This window comes from Poecile atricapillus, chromosome 1, assembly GCF_030490865.1.
Source record: "Poecile atricapillus isolate bPoeAtr1 chromosome 1, bPoeAtr1.hap1, whole genome shotgun sequence".
Classification (NCBI taxonomy): Eukaryota; Metazoa; Chordata; class Aves; order Passeriformes; family Paridae; genus Poecile; species Poecile atricapillus.
In genome coordinates, this window is record NC_081249.1 from 27,270,777 (window position 1) to 27,287,184 (window position 16,408).

The following is a 16,408-nucleotide window of genomic DNA, read 5'->3' on the forward strand; positions in this document are numbered from 1 at the left end:
TCATTTAATGACTCCCAGGGCTCAGTATCCCAATCCAATTATGTGCCTAACTCAAACCCACTTTGAATCTCAACCGATCTTTGGTTGTTCACAGGTATTTTTCCACCATATGACATCCCCTACAGCATGAGTACTTAAGGCTTGTTATCTCCCAGAGTCACTGGAAGCATTTGACCCAGGGAATACAGATGCACAAAAACAACTGCAAAAACTTGTTTCACTGAACAACAAACAGAATTCAGGCAAAATAAAGGTGCCTGCCCAGCAAGTACTCCTTCTACTAAGTAAGGCTTTTAAAACACCAGTGTGGGTTTTTTTCTGCTGTATTTTTAGGCAGATGAGCTTTGAGTTGTCAGCGTAAGTAATAGAATGAGAGGAACCACAAGACACTTCCTTCATCTGAGTGCAAAGAACCTGACCTTCTCTGGTGTAAAATACAATTGCCATACATTAGCAAGGGAATGATAGCCATCATAATTAACTGTCTGGTCATTGCAGCAGTCTCTAATGAACCATGATTCCTGATTGACTAGATATGAAATAATTTCCTGCTCTCTGACTACAGAGCTAATCGCTAAGTTTTACAAAAAAAAAACAACAACAAAAGAAAAATCACAAACACACCTAATGCATTCTAAGTAAGGCTGTCAATTACTGTGGCAAAAAAAGATTAGAAAAATGAGTTACCTATTACATGTATTTCATACAAGCTTAGTGTACTCCTAAGAGGATTCACGAATTTTCTCACTCAACTGGCAGGCGCCAGGTCTGAGGCAAAAACTACATGCTAAACTGTGTCTTGGTACCGCATAGAATCTGGCATTGAAATTTCCTGTTCAGACAAGGATGTCTCTTCAGCACTTCAGCTCTAAGGCAATTGGAGAGCGGGGTCAGGGATAGGAATAGCAAGGGCACGTAACCTCCTCAAGTCAGTTTAAACCCCGCTTGTGTCTCGCAGGGCCCCGGTACGCAACAGCACGGCGCACACAATGAACCCCGAGGGAGCGGACAGGCCCCCCACCCTCCATCTCCTCCGAACACTTCAGGGACGCGGCGATGAAGAAATGGCTTTTCTGTGCCTCCTCCTGCTCCCCGCAGGCCGCCCGCCCCGGCCCTGGCCCTGTCTCACCCCCGCCGGCCCCCGCGGGCAGCGCCGCTGCAGCCCCTGCGCGGAGCGGCCGAGGCCGAGCCCCGGGCCCGCCATGGCGGCACCGCCGTGCTCGAACCAACCGCCACGCGCCGCGCAGGCGCACTCGGGGCCGCGGGCAGCGCCGGCCCCGCCCGGGCAGGGCAGGGGGAGTCGCCGCTCCGGGCCCGGCGGGCTGGCACACGATATCACCATCAGCGAACACCGCTCCTCTGCACCCCCGGCTGAGAGCGGCCTGAGAGCGTCGCGACCAACCCACGACCGAACACCACCCTGGGAACAGGACCGCGCAGTGCCACCTCCTCCCACACCTCCAGCGGCGGTGATTCCAACACCGCCCTGGGCCGCCCATGCCAACGCCCAATCAGCGTTTCTGGGACGAATTTCTCCGGCTGTCCCTACTTAAACGTGCTTCGCACAGCCTAAGACTCCGTCCTCTACATCCTCTTCTCCCGTCGCTGCTTGTCTGGGAGAAGAGGCCGAACCAGCTCTAGCTCCAGGCTCCTTTGAGTGGTTGTAGAGAGCGGTAAGGTCTCTGAGGACGCCTGACGACGTATTACTGCCATCCTTCAAATAAATAAGTAAACCCCCAAATAAAGCTAAGCTAAATGCATGTCGCCAGCACAGAGCTGTAGAGTATCAGTTTAAATAAACCCCCCATTTACCCATACATACTATAGAGAGGCAAAGTTGTAAAAGGTACAAGAGTACTCGAACACACAAGCTAGAGCCTGCAGCAAGGTCAGAGAAGCTGGCCAGAGCTAATAAACACTGAGCAGAGTCAGAGGGTTATACTTAAATTATGTCAGGTAAAATCCCAACGTGAAGTAGATGTTTATCATTTTGCCCAGTTTTTTAGAAATACTTTAAGTACGAAAACCAAAAAAAGTTGGCATATTGTTCTAGGAAAACACTGATCAATCACTTAAAAACTACACAGAACAAACCAGCATCCGCCTGCTTTCTGCACCCTGGAATACCCAATAATTTTCAAAGGCCTTCAGTGTACTTTCCAGCAATTTGCATCTACAGTCTGCACATTCAAGAGAGCTTCATGAGAGCAAGAACCAAGTTATGCAAGTTATTTTCTTTTAAACAAACCAAAGTGAAGACAAGACATTTATTTTAACAAGACTAGGATTTAATTTTTAAAATTTGACACTTAATACAAATATGTCAGGATAACACAAATACATCTGAAATATGCCAGTGCCTGAACTTTATTTACCATGCAAAAAAAATCAATTAGAACACATAAAAAATTCAACTATAACCTGTAATTTTACATTTATACATCAGAAGTGTCCATTTTAAGAAGTTGAAATAATTAGTCAATAACATCTAAGTACTGATTTATACTGCTAAAACATTGTATACTCAAAGAAATAATTCTATATTTGCCCACAGTCTGTAATGACAATTCTTCCATTTACTAGCCCTTTAGGAGAACCAAAGGATTCGATCTTTTTCACAACATCCATTCCATCTTTCACAAACCCAAATACCACATGCTTGAAGTCCAAGTGTTCTGCTTTTTTAAGTGTTATGAAGAACTGAGAATTATTTGTATCCCTGCCCTTATTTGCCATTGACAACAGTCCAGGACCAGTGTGTTTCACTATGAAATTCTCATCTTCGAAAGCTGTTCCATAAATTGACCGTCCACCTGTTCCATCATGGTTTGTTATATCTCCTCCCTAAAAAGAAAAAAAAACCAGACACAGCATTAACTGAGAAGTCCCAAAACATAATCCAAAAATTATATTTCCTTTCAACAGTAAAGACTTTATTTTGGAAGAACTAATTTTTCATTTTCACAAGTATCAACATCTGCTTGGAAGTTGGGCTTCCCAGCTTTAGCAGGTCTGTTCATCGTAAGGGAAGCAGTGGTAGAAGGTTTATCACTTGTTTATTCTAAACACATTTTATCTTCCTGCTCCCCACAGTGACATTCCTCTAGGCCTGTCTTTCCTACTGCCTGCATTGCTTGGCCCTGGAAGCTGCCTGGACCTGCATTATCTCACTGAAGACCTGTCCTTGTTTAGCCCCTGGAGGCACAGACACCTCTGAAAAAGGTTAATGTAGCAGTGACCCATAATTCCAGACAGCTTTGCCACATAACTGGTTGAGCAGCATGGCATATCTTTTATCTTTCTGGAAGGTAGCAAACTTCTGGTTCCTGATAATTTGAATATATACATAAAGGTGACAATGTAAATTGTATCTGTACAGCCTTAGTTCTCATTGAAGAGCTTCTCACTGTATCTCAAGAAAGTCCAGGCAAAGCAGAGCAAACTTAAAATATACTCATGTAATATGATGAAAGATCACTTTGTCAAGGCACACATGGTGCAGTTAACTGTTTTAAAAGAGTCTGCCCCTTTATAGAATGTGGAATACCCTGAAATAAGCTTAAATCCTAAATGAGTTTATAAGAAAGGCACAAAGGTTTAACAGAAGAGCCATGAAGTACTTCAGACACATAAAGACAGATAATCAAAAGACAGGCTAATATTTTACTCTGGTGACAACAAACCATCCATATACTATCACAGAGTGGTTTATGTTGGAAAAGACCTTTAAGATCATCTAGTTCCAGCTCCCCTGCCATGGGCTGGGACCAGGCTGCTCAGAGCTCCATCCAGCACAGACAGTGATAGGGCATTTACAACTTCTCTAGGCAACTACTTCCAGTGTCTCACCACCCTCACAGCACACAACTTCCTCCTAATACCTAGTTCTAAACCTTCTTTTACCTAGAAGCCATTCCCCCCATGTTCTGTGACTACATGCTCTTGTAAAATGTTTCCTATCATCTTTCTTGTAGGCTCCCTTCAGGCTCTGGAATGACACCATTATGTTACCCCTAAGCTTTCTCTTTTCCAGGATAAACAAATTCAATATTCTTAGCCTTTCCTCATAGGGCCAGTGCTTCATCCCTCTTAAAAATCTTGGTCCTCCTCTGGACTTGCTCCAACATGCTGATGTTCTTCCTATTACTTTTGTGTCTTATGTTCCTACATTACTGTATACATATGGGCTTGTAGAAAGTCATCTACATGCCTCTTTTTTGGGGATGTAGTGACATGCAGATCATTAACATAGCATGTACTGATGTTGGTTCATTATTGCCTGTTCCAAGATACTAAAACTTGATGAACTACTCATGAGAATTTTAAGAAAGGTATAGTTGAGCTATGATCAATCTCCTAAGCCTTCATCATTTATGAAACTTGCCAGGGCTACTAAATGCATACAAAGGTTTAAAACCAACACTGTCTACCTGGGATTACAGAATGTATTGCAGGCTGATGCTTTCAGCATAAAACTTGATGTTTTAGGCAACAGGCCAGGTACTTGGATCTAGAAGACTTGTTTTAGATTGAAACCTAACATCTATGATATTTGGAATATCAGTTTTAAAGTGCACATTATCTAAAATACAAAGTGTACTTTTAAAGTCCAGTAAAAGCCTGGAAAGTAAATTTTCTTAACAGGTGAGCATACAGAAAGTTCCTCTCTGGAGAAAGAGAAGGATGAATGGTAGTTTTGGGAACACCTACTTTCCTTGGTGATCCTGTTCAGCAACAGGCCCCTTGTCTATTTTAAGAGGACTCCCTCCGTTTTTTCCTTCCACTCTGACATGATAGTACTAGGAAGCACTGAAGCATTCACTGGCAGGCACAGGTGAAAAGCATCTTAGGGTATCATGTGCTGCTTGCATCATTTCTCATTGCCTTGTAATGAAAGGACAGATGAGAATATCCTGCACAGTGGATCCATGCTGCCAACAAGAATGTGCTACTCTGTATAAGTCATTTTATATAGTTAGTCAAGAAGAATCTCATTCTCTCAGTGAAGAGTTTTCCTTTTATGCTTACCTGACACACAAAGTCTGTGACTATTCTGTGAAAGCGGGAGTTCTTGAATCCAAATCCTTTCTCTCCTGTGCACAGGGCTCTGAAATTTTCAGCAGTTCGAGGTACAATATTTGCAAACAGCTCCATGGTTATGTGTCCTAAAGGCTCACCATCAGCAGAAACTTCAAAATAAACAACAGGGTTGGTGTCCTTTGACAGTCCTGCTGCCAGAGACAAGTGCCCCTTCTGTAGTTCTGACAAGCTTAGCTGGCATTCTTCAAACATCTTCTTGAAAGAATTGGCCATTTCTTGGCTTTTAAATCTGACTGCAAATTGCTCTACTTTTACTTCACCATCTGAAAATAAATCCAAGAAGGTCTGTTTAGCTTCATCTTGTAATAATCTCCAGGGGAAAACAAAACACAGAAACTACAGACCACCTAGAAAAAATGAAGACCACCTGAAAAAACTCACCAGCATAATCTGTGGCTGTCCAAATGAAAGCATTGTTTGATGTATCAGAGGGCACTAAGTTCATTTCTTTGGTGATAACATGGTTTGCACAGACTTTAAGAACTTGGTCTCTTCTCATTAGGACTCTATAGTATTTCTTTTGTGTATGGAAGAGTATTTTGATCTCTCCAACACCACGCTCCTTCCACTGAGTAACATCCCTGTCCCATCTGTAAAGTTTTGCCCTCTCCTTGAAGAGAATTTCTTCATCTTCTTCTCCAGATTTTACCTCCACCTAAAAAAAAACCAGCACAGTAGACTGAGTACCTGTGATTTCCTAGAAAGATATCAGTTCTTACACATCCTTCTGAACATTCTGATCTATTACAGTAGAAAATTACTCAGTGTGTTCTTTTCTCCAACACCCCACTGAGCACACCAAAATGGATAAAACATTTTCAGAATTTAAGAGCCAAATAAATTCTACTATTTGAGACCAATTACAGCTCTGCAAGCCTCCTTCACCACACTACACATAGTTCTGGTGGGTGTCTGTTGGTTTTGCTTTGGGAGTGGGTTGGTTGGTTGGGTTTTTCTTTATGTGTGGGTTTTTTTTTTCTTTTAACAAAACCCCAATACTTTATAAAGTGTTCCAGCAAGTTTCCCAGGTTTCAGGTTTGCTGAATGATATGCACACTGAGAAGTGAAGACAAAGTACGGTTATGATTCCAGGAGTTACCTTTAGAACATTGTTAAAGAATTTGATTTGCATTTGAACAGAATAAACACCAAGTATGCAAAACTTCAGCCTGACAGCCGTACCTCCACCTCACTTTATGCATGCATTTACTGGTCTCTAATCTCATTTAGTCAGCACTTCTCTAAAGATATGGAACGCTTGAGAGAACTGAAGAAATATGTGACAAAATACTGTTTGTGAAACTGAAAAATGGAAGCAGAGAAGAAAAGCGTCATAGAGGTTATAACATGACACACAGATGAGCAAAGGCACACCAAATTTTAAAAAAGGAAGTTGAAGGCATGTTACAAAATAGATCAGATGAGCTGTTCAAATTGAAGGGCACTACATACTGTTACTTTGTGCTCTATTTGCCTTGCTCAATAATTTTACTAATCTATAGTTAAACTTTATTATTTATAGAAAGGTCAGGCAATATGACTATATATCAAAAGAGTCTGAAATGGTTACTAGGCTGAAAACCAAATCAAGACATGAGTAACTGGGAAGTCTCAGTAAGTTATAAGGCTACCTTCAAAGCTGAAGGTTCTCCTACTTCTGGAAAAACATTTATTTTGAAATTAAGTTAGCCTTTAGGTAATGTTAATTGTACATCTTCTTGCTTAGTGATTCTAGAAATCTCCTGCCTAGCTTAGAGAAAAAATTTTTAGTTGGCATGGCTTTCACAGAACTGAATCTACAAGTCACTGATACAAAGCCACAGCTGAGTTGTATAAGCACTAGCAGTTATTCAGTTCCCCTTCCTGATTTTCAGCTATGCTATATAAATGGTTTAACTTTTACAAGCTGGGCATAAAAATTTGCATCCTGATCCAACTCTCAGTCAAGTTATAAAAAAATCAGTGTTGAAGATTTTAACTAAGGCACCAGACACCTCCCCAGGGCTACACTGTACTAGGATTTAAATCAACAGGGGCTTCAACATAGTGTAAAATATGCAGAACTCCGCACAACAACACAGAAAGCAAAGTCAACTAGGCAAAACATATTTTAAAGCTTGCTGCATTAGCAAAAACACTCATCTTAATGTTGTTTTATATTCCAGAAGTCACCTTACCTCCGGTAAGGACACAATTGGCTCAAAGTGGATATCATCACTATGTACTACTTCATCATCGCTACCACCTTCATCTTCATCTGCTTTACGGGTGGTATCTCCAAACACAGCTGCTCCTGTATTGGCCCATTTGAAGTTTTTATCTACAATGAAGAGAATTACATTTTAAACTTTTGGTTTTTTAACTTCCCAACAAAAATTTGCAAAAAAATTGTTGTTTCTAATGATCAGCAGAAATTTTGTGCACAAAAGGTATATTGTATGAAGCAAAAGTCCAGCTGAGGTTTGTCTCAGAGACTAGTTGAACTCACCTTTTGAACCAAAAGCAAAGTCCTCAGAACTTTTGGATGCCAGATCTGCAAATGACAGGCCTGCAGTATTGCCAAAACCAAATGAGATGATTCTGTTTTCTATCAAATAAAAAGGGGAAAATCAAACATTTTTCTCTACTTTCTTAAAGAAAATACATTTATGTAGTCACAAGAATAAACTGAAGAACTGTGTACAGCATTTTTTAACACCAAATAAAATTTCAAGTTTGAATGACACTTGTCATAATGACTATCTATTATGGTTTTAAGAAAGGGCCCAAGACTGTGTGAGTTACAGAATACTACTTACAAGCAGATCCCCAGAGCTCATGTGGTATTTAACAGTAAACTAATGAACGTCCATGATACATAAATGACATAATAGACACTAGCATTGTTCTGTTGTAGCAAAATTGAACTCAAAATTTGATACATACACATTTTTACCAGACTGGTATCTACACTTCTAATTCAGTATGGGTACTAATTCTCCCCAAGACAGCAACTACGCTAGGTAAACCGATCCACAGAAAAGCACAGTTTCCTACAAAAAAAACTCAGAGCACACTCCTGACCTTACCTTGTGTTGACTCTGAACCATCTGAATCACCCTTTTTAGTTGACAAATCTACAGGTTTGTCTTCAGCTCGTGGTAAGGTCTGTGATACTTGCACAGTTTCTGTGGTGGAATGTGATTCTTCACTGCTGGTACCTGACTGGACACATACTGTCACCTCATCTCTTGATGGAGCAGGTATTTCTTCCCTACTGGTACAGACTAAGTCACTTGAGCTTGCAACTTCGTTCTCCTGCAATTAATCAAAAAAGTTATGCAATAAGTAAATAAGTTAGAAGACCTTAGGAATTAAACCCCCTCCCTAGAAGTCTAAGAACAGTCCTTATAAAAAAATAAAGAACACCAAGAAAAGTTGTAAGCTTTCTGAAGTTTTACAGTTATAACATAAGGATGTTAACTTGACAAGAGACTGAAGTATCTTTGAAGTAGTCTGTTTTCAAAAAAAATACTATTATTCCCTGAAATCCAACCTCCAGTGTTGGCAGACACTTGAGTTTTTTTGTAGCTGTGCATCAAATGATTTTTCCCCACTGGATGTTTTAGTTCTAAAACTGTACTGTCTCACACATATATGAAGTAACTGTGCAAGCCTAATAACAAGAAGTTCAGTAAAGATTTAAGCTCTTACTTTCATTTCTTGAATTTCAGCCACTGACTTTGAGTCTTCCAGACTGTCACCTTCAGTATCAGCACTGACACCACAAACAGATGTAGAAGGAACCTGCAGAGCTTTTGTTTCATCTTTCTCCTCAGGAGCAGGTTTCTTTTCCCAAGTAGCAGCACATTCTCCTTCATTGTTCAATTCACTTTTTCCTGCAAGGCCTGCTATAAAGAATTAGTGGAAAATAGCTGTGAAGGCAGCTCAATACTGAAATAATTTTTATCCCCTACATTATAAATTAACCTCATAATAGCCAGATCAATTTAAAGACAGACTTCATGAGTTTCACAGACAGCATTACAGTTTAAATAGTGGAAGACTAAATAACCTAACCTGGGTGACTAGAATTGAAAATACGTCTGTGGATTTTTACTGCTACCACAGAACTTCCATGCAATGATGAAGAGCTACATCATGCAGCTGCCACTACTACTGACTTCCTTCAGTATCAGATTTCTTCATATTCCAGATGGCTTAATCATTCTAGCACATATCCTCAAAAAACCCCCAGACTTCAGTTATAGAAGTACCTACCCACACTTCAAGTTATGCAACAATGTCAGACACACATTGCAAGGTGTGCACACACAGGTGCAAGTCATCTACACCTGTATTTTTAGTATAGAGATTAAAAAGCTTTCTTTTTAATGACTGAACAACATTAACTCCCAAGCTTAAATTGAGTAACTGCAGAAGTAGCAAGTATTCAAAGATGTAGACAACTTTCTCTTGAGCAGTATCATGCCAAGCTGAATTTTTCATACTCAGAAAGAGCTCAAGATAGGAAGAGACTTTGATGTTCTTGTTTAGAGGTCACCTGGAATGTATATTTCTCTTTCAGGTACCCCTTCACTGCTAACTAACAGTTCAACTTACTGAGATTAACTCTGTACTTTGAGATGCAGGTTTTCTGCATCCAGCATCTCTGCTTCTAAAAACCACTCCAGAAAACATAAAACTAATCTCTGCCCTATGTCCTTCATATGAGTTTATGTTTCAGTACATGAAGCACAGTAATTAAAATTTATTAAGATATACCTTTTACAGGACCTTGCCCTTTCTTTTTCTCTTCTGAATCACTGGGATAGAGTCTTCCATTAAGTTTCTTAACAGCTGTTTCATAGTCTTCATCTTAAACAGAGGAAACAAAAGTTGTCAGACACACTCTAGGTCAAAGAAGTCTGTTAAGCCCTTCCAACTCACAAGGCTAGCAGGCATACGTAATTTTTGTTTAAGAGTTACGCAAGTCAACAAGTAAGCTTTCACTTCCAGTTTTGCTTACATGTGCTCTAGAGTGCTATTAACATTTTTTCTCAGTCTAGATTGCTACATATACATGGCACAGGTTTGGTTTTTTGTTTTTTTTTTAGAAAACATATTTCTTATTAAGTGATTTTATTAAGACTACCACTAAACAGATTTGGGAAAGAAGACTGAAGATTTTTTTACATAAAAACCTGCAAGCTCAGGTACTTGTGGGAGGGAGCTTGTCTTCTCCCATTTTCTGTTGAATATGATCTCAGATCTCAATGTCTTAGAACTTCCATTTAAAGTCTTGGCTGCTGAATAAATCAACCAATCTTAATTACAAGTAGTAAAGTTTGATATAAAGTAAGTTTACTAATAGTATTAGGAATTTGCTTTAGAAGAAAAATAACTCATTAGTGTAACATTTAGGGAACCTGAGATTGTTTTTTTTTTAAATAAAAAATGCTTTGTATTTATCTCAAAATACTAAAGTAGGTCTCTTGCTCAAATACCTCTTACCTAACCAACTGCCTTGGTAATGATGTCAACACCCATAGTACACCAAACAAATACCCTTTAATCACTCCTGAGCCTCCACCATACTATTCTGTTTTGAAGACTTGAGTGTACATCTTTGGCCAGAAGGACATTGACAGGATTACTTCCCATTGGCCCAGACAAAAATATTTCAGTGTCTAATGGTTCTAACAGTTCTGAGTATCTCAAGTTGGAAGGGACCCATAAGGATCACCTGCAGCTCCCTACTCCTTGTAGAACTACCTAAAACCAAACCATATGAGTAAGTGCATCACCCAGATGTTGCTTGACCTCTGATGGGCGTGTTGCTCTAACTACTGTCCTGGGGAGCCTGTTCCAGGGCCTGACCGCCCTCTCAAAGAAGAACCTTTTCCTAATCCAAACTTTTCCAACAGCTTCATTCCATTTCCTTGTGTCCTATAGTTGAGCAGCAGAGAGAGATCAGTACCTCCTCCTCGGCTGATGCCCTTGAGGAAATTCTGGACTGTGACAAGGTCACCCCTCAGCCTTATCTTCTTCCAGTTGAACAAAGCAAGTGACCTCAGCCACTCAAGGCTGTTCACCTTGGTCACCCTCCAAACAGTTTGATGTCCTTACACAGAGGCATCCGAAACTGCACACAGCGCTCAAGGTGGGGCTGCACCAATGCAGTGTATTACAACCTTTCCCCATAAAAAGGCAGTACAAACACAAATTTTGACATTCCTTACCATCATCCTCATCACTCGCATATCCAGGCTTATTCTTGTAGCAGAAGAATGTTGAAGGGAGCTTGAGGAAGTCAGCAAGAGCTCTCTGTTCAGGGGTAGGCGTTAACTCGTAAACTATTACGACCTCATCAGATGGAACATCATCCTCTGACACTGCAGTCTTCTCAGCTTTTTTTACAGAAATTGAACAAACTATTAAAACTGAACAATTTCAGTACAGGAAATAACATTTGACCTCACATTATTATGGAACCGAGTTAATTCTAAAGGACTACATATTTTCTGCTGATAGACAGGAAACAAAAATCAAATTTACAGGAGGTGAGGACAGAACAGCAACACTTACATGCTGTTCTATTGCTTTTGGAATTCAAGCATTAAAACAAAACTTGGCTACATCTTTATATTATTAAAAGGATTGTTTAATTAAGCCCTCATATCAAATAAGACAGCTAAGAGAAGAGAAACAGAGGTGTCAAACAGAGGTAAACAAGCAAACTTCAGGCCTGAAAAAAGTGAAGTTGTGTAAAACAACCTATCCAAGCAACTGAATAATACTCATTTCAGATAACTTATGGAATGAGCTTTTTATTAGCTAATCTAAATTTACCATAATAGCTGTTGCTGAAACTTTCAGTTTTACAAAAGTAAAGTAATTCTTAGTTCCACTATCAAACAACAAAAAATATTGCTTTCAGCCTATTTAATTAGCTTTTGTAGCAAGGAAGTATCACCATTGGTTTTATTATTTAGCTTTTTGTCTTCTTGCCTTCAACATTAAATTATTCCTTCCACCAATATTGAGAACAGTGCATGATCAGTGCAAAAGCTGAAAGTAAAACCTAGAGCAAACTGCAGATAAAACATATGGATGTAAGACAGCTTTGGAAACAAATATTTGAGTTTATTATGAGAGAATGGAAGCAAAGAGGGAGAATACAGCAGTTTAAACATAAGGTATGGTTTGTTTAGGATTCTGCTTGTTTAGGTTTAAGTGTTGTTTTGAGAAGGGGAGTTTGGGGATAAAGGTCTAAGAAATAAATCTGTGAACTATTTTTAAGAATAAACTCATAAGCACATCAATAGCCACAACAGCTGTTTCTAAGAACAAAATGATTGCTTACCTCAGCCTATTTGCTAACAGCCTATTATCTGTTGTCTGTATTTAAGTTAGTTAGAATCTGACGGGTGATCTCAAAAGCTCACTGTGCTTTTCATTAAAAAATAATTTTGTAAATATGTGGCACAGTGTAATCAGAGGAAACCTAAATCTCCAGCTAGAAACCAAACTAATACCCAGTTCCTGAAAATCACTGATTTTTCTGATCGTACAGTTTAACTTATCATTGCAAGAGGAGAAAAGGACAGAAGAGACACGTTTACAGACATGTCCTTTGATCCTCTGACACAGCTAATATGCTAAAATGTCTGCTTTTTAAAAGCAGTTCTCATTACTTTTTATTTAATCTTCCAGTACATTAAGGAAGTATATATTAAGTATGAAGTAAAGTAACAGCAAAATCCCAAGTATTGATTCAAACTTACATATTTTTTCTGAGCATTACCTCTGCAGTCTTTGCCCCACCTTTGTTTACAAGTTGATCATTTCAAGCATTGATACACCAGAGCTACAAAGTTACTCAAAGCCATCACCAGCACACTCTTGCAGATTAATTCTTTTTGCCCAGATTTTTAGATCTCAGTAAATTCTCTGAGCTTGGAGAAAGTAGGTATAGATCCTTAAACAGCAAATTTCTAAGTTTATATCATGACTACAGGATATAAATGTTTTCATACATCTTCTCAGCATCTTATCCAGAAAACCCACTCACCCTAGCTAATTTAATTAGAAGTACATTTAGTACTGTGTTATGAAGATATGCAGATAGCCTGCACATTACCATGTGTTTTACTCCTTCCTATTAGCTAAGCAATTATCTCAATTGGACTAGGCTTGCACCAAGTTCACCTGAGGTTTAAGTGTGGAGCATTTAGTCCTACACCAAAAAACAGCTTTCCTTAAGAACTAGAAAATTTTCAAAAATGTATCTTTGAATATAACAAAACATTTCTTCCAAGTCAATCAGGTAGATGGTAAAAGCATGTGCTTTCTTTAATTTGAGCAGTAGAAATCTAGCTAGAAGCCGTGGCAACAATTACACTATTCCAATGTTTTACACCACACTCATTGCTCATCAGGTTTGACAGCATTAAAAAAGAGCTCTCATGCAGTCTCTTCCAGTACCTTTTGGGCAAAATAGCTGAATAAGTAAAACGCATTTAAGGTCACTTCAGATTAGTCAATATGTAAAGTTCTCCATAAAACTGATCTATCAAACTGGAATAATATTCTAGTGTTCCAAAGATCTACTCAAAATTATAAAAGACTTCAATAACAAAGATTACTGTTCCAAACACCTTAAAAATATCTTCACAGGCAGCCCTGAAACAAAAAGCCATGCATACATACAATGTATTCCAAAAAGACTTGGTTTTAAGATAATATAACTTTCTACTCTGAGTGAAAAAAACCACACAAAACATTGTTAGTATATGGAAGAAACTAAATTCAGGACAATATCATGCACAGCATTCCTTTTCAAAGCTGTACTGTATTTTCAGTTTTGTTTGAACTGACATTAAGACTAGGTAGGCCTAAATCTCTCTAGCTAGTCACAATACTGATATTTCCTCTCATGCACCAATCAATGAACATCTTCTGAATATAAGAGGAAAGCACCAGTTTAAACCCTAAAGCATGTAACAGGTATGTAGCCTGCAATTGACATGACTCAAACTTGTAAAGCCCAGGTGTGGTTGAAGTCCAGCTGGTAATTAAGCACCACAGAGCTGCTGGCTCACACCCTGTAACCTGGTGGAATGGGGAGGAGAATCACATATAAAATTTGTAGGTGGAGATAAGAGTTTCATAATTAAAATGGAAGTTATATATAATAATAATAATATTAAAAGGAAAAAAGAAAATTTAAGGAAAAATAAGTAATGCACAATACAGCTGCTCACCAGCTGCTGACCAATGCCAGACACCAATACCAGACTCCATTCCCACATGCCTACTGGCTCCTCTTCCAGGTAACTCCACTAGTTTATAAACTGGGCATGATGTTCTATGGTGCTGAATATCCCTTTGGCCACTCTGAGTCACCTGTCCTAGCAAAGCTCCCTATCAGCCTTTATTTGTATACCTCCTCAATGGCACAGCATGGGACAAAGTGTCCTTGATTTAGGGTAAGCACCGCTCAGCAGCTGTGTTATCAGCATTGCTCTCACACTGTATCCAAAACCCAGCACTGTACCAGCTACTGAGAAAAAATTAACTTTATCCCAGCCAAAACTGGAACAAGAACTAACAATAAGTTTATGATCTGACCTGAGAGAAACATAATGCATGGAAATGTAGAACTATTATGAGGTTCAATTTCTTCTGAATGTTGTTCCAGCACAACTCAGAAGTTACTCCCCCAGAAGAAGTTCCCCATGAGAAAACTTTGTATTATATTTGCATTGGATAGGCTTGAAAACCTAATTCAGGAAGAACCTCTCAAAATCCTTTACTATTAAAGTCAGAGCTCAAAGACCAAAAAGTAACACTGAAGACAATCATCAACTGTAAAAAATAAATCACTAAATATATAATCATAATCTAATTATCAGAAAAGTAGATGTGAAGAAGTCTTAAGTACCAGAAAGGCTTTTTTTGTTTGTTTCTTTAAATACATTCCCCCTGCCATATACCCCCAATATAAAACTATAATCAATTTGAGGTAGGAAAAGTTCTTGCATGTGTGCATTGGAAGGAATGATTAATGGTGTCCATAATGTGGAGTGATATTATGAAAACAGAACTGACTTGTTAGTAAACTCAATCCACAGGGATGCTTGAAAATAGAGCAAGTGACTTTAGGTTATGTATATAGAACAGGAATTCTGTGTTCAAGTAAGAACATCTTATCAAAGGACATTTTGACACTTTTAAACAATGTTAGACGCTAATATTGGAAGACTGTCTTATGCAGACTAGAAGTTTGTTATTTTAAATTAAAATACTTTTAAAACCATGCAAGTTGAGCTTGCTTACAGCAAGCATACTTGCAAGCAGCACTGGTAGTAACAATCTAACTATAAGCTGTAACGGTTTTGTTTACAGAGTCTGACTGTAAACAAATTGGCTACAAATGGGCAGTTTTCTAACCAGCTATGGTGGAGTTCAGATTATAGATGAAGGTGGCTCTCACTTATGTGAACTCTTTTTTTAAAAGTGCAGCAGTTAATGCTGATAATCAGGAAACAGAAGCGAACATTTCCACATAGGCTAAATACACCCAAGCTCTTTCCTGGATAAGCTGCCTCAAGATCTTCAGGCATATTTCATTGACATAGAGTAAATCACATCAGGACATATTCTCTGAAAATAACAATGTAATTTCCCCAGAAAAAAAGGAATTTAAGAGATCCAGTGTGCAAGCATAGTAAAACTGTGACGGAAGAAGTGCAGGTCATATATCCTCAAAAAGAAGGCAAACAGAAGCTAAAAAGCTTAAACAGGGCCATCCATTGTGCTGGCGCATGTAAACATACTAAGGGCTAGAGACATTTTTAACAGGACAAATACAGTAGTCAGACACACAATTTCAAGTACTCTCCTTCAGCATGCATGTTAATTATAAGGATTACTGAGCCAACTGCTTTGACACAGCTGGGTTATTGTCCATGCCTGCTAGAGTGTTTTATCACACATTCAGTGCAGTACGTAAATACCTTTACTATCAGGTTGCAAGGAGGATGTGCTTGTCCAAAAGGCCATGGGATTAGATTTAAAGAGGCTAAAATTAAATCCTAAAAAAATAAATTGTTGGTATATAAGTGTTTACCTGGAATTTTAAAAGGATAGAAGAGACTTATCTATGTTCTGCGAGTATTCCACACTCATTTCACAGCAGGAAATCTCATCTGTTAACTCTACACAAGCTTATCCAACCCATGTGAATGGACTGCAGCTATCGTCTTTTGCAATGTCACTATTACACTTTAGCTAATAAATGGACAGGAGGTGTTCATAATTCTGA

At 38.9% G+C, this 16,408-nt stretch overlaps 1 protein-coding gene across 3 annotated transcripts in view; it reads right to left on the reverse strand.

The window, feature by feature from the left end:
- Positions 1–2,266: 2,266 nt before the first annotated feature.
- Positions 2,267–16,408, reverse strand: part of RGPD4 (RANBP2 like and GRIP domain containing 4) — a 33,610-nt gene continuing 19,468 nt past the window's right edge. For 2 of the 3 annotated variants that reach the window (XM_058851760.1, XM_058851775.1), the window contains exons 21-30: positions 16,101–16,178; positions 11,322–11,489; positions 9,865–9,957; positions 8,794–8,990; positions 8,169–8,397; positions 7,589–7,687; positions 7,278–7,420; positions 5,482–5,755; positions 5,029–5,363; positions 2,267–2,844 (exon numbers count right to left, since the gene is read on the reverse strand). In XM_058851760.1, the coding sequence (XP_058707743.1) occupies positions 2,539–2,844; positions 5,029–5,363; positions 5,482–5,755; positions 7,278–7,420; positions 7,589–7,687; positions 8,169–8,397; positions 8,794–8,990; positions 9,865–9,957; positions 11,322–11,489; positions 16,101–16,178 (1,922 nt within the window). In that variant the 3' untranslated portion in view covers positions 2,267–2,538. The remainder of the gene's footprint in view (positions 2,845–5,028; positions 5,364–5,481; positions 5,756–7,277; positions 7,421–7,588; positions 7,688–8,168; positions 8,398–8,793; positions 8,991–9,864; positions 9,958–11,321; positions 11,490–16,100; positions 16,179–16,408) is intronic. The other variant, XM_058851767.1, reaches the window with a different exon arrangement.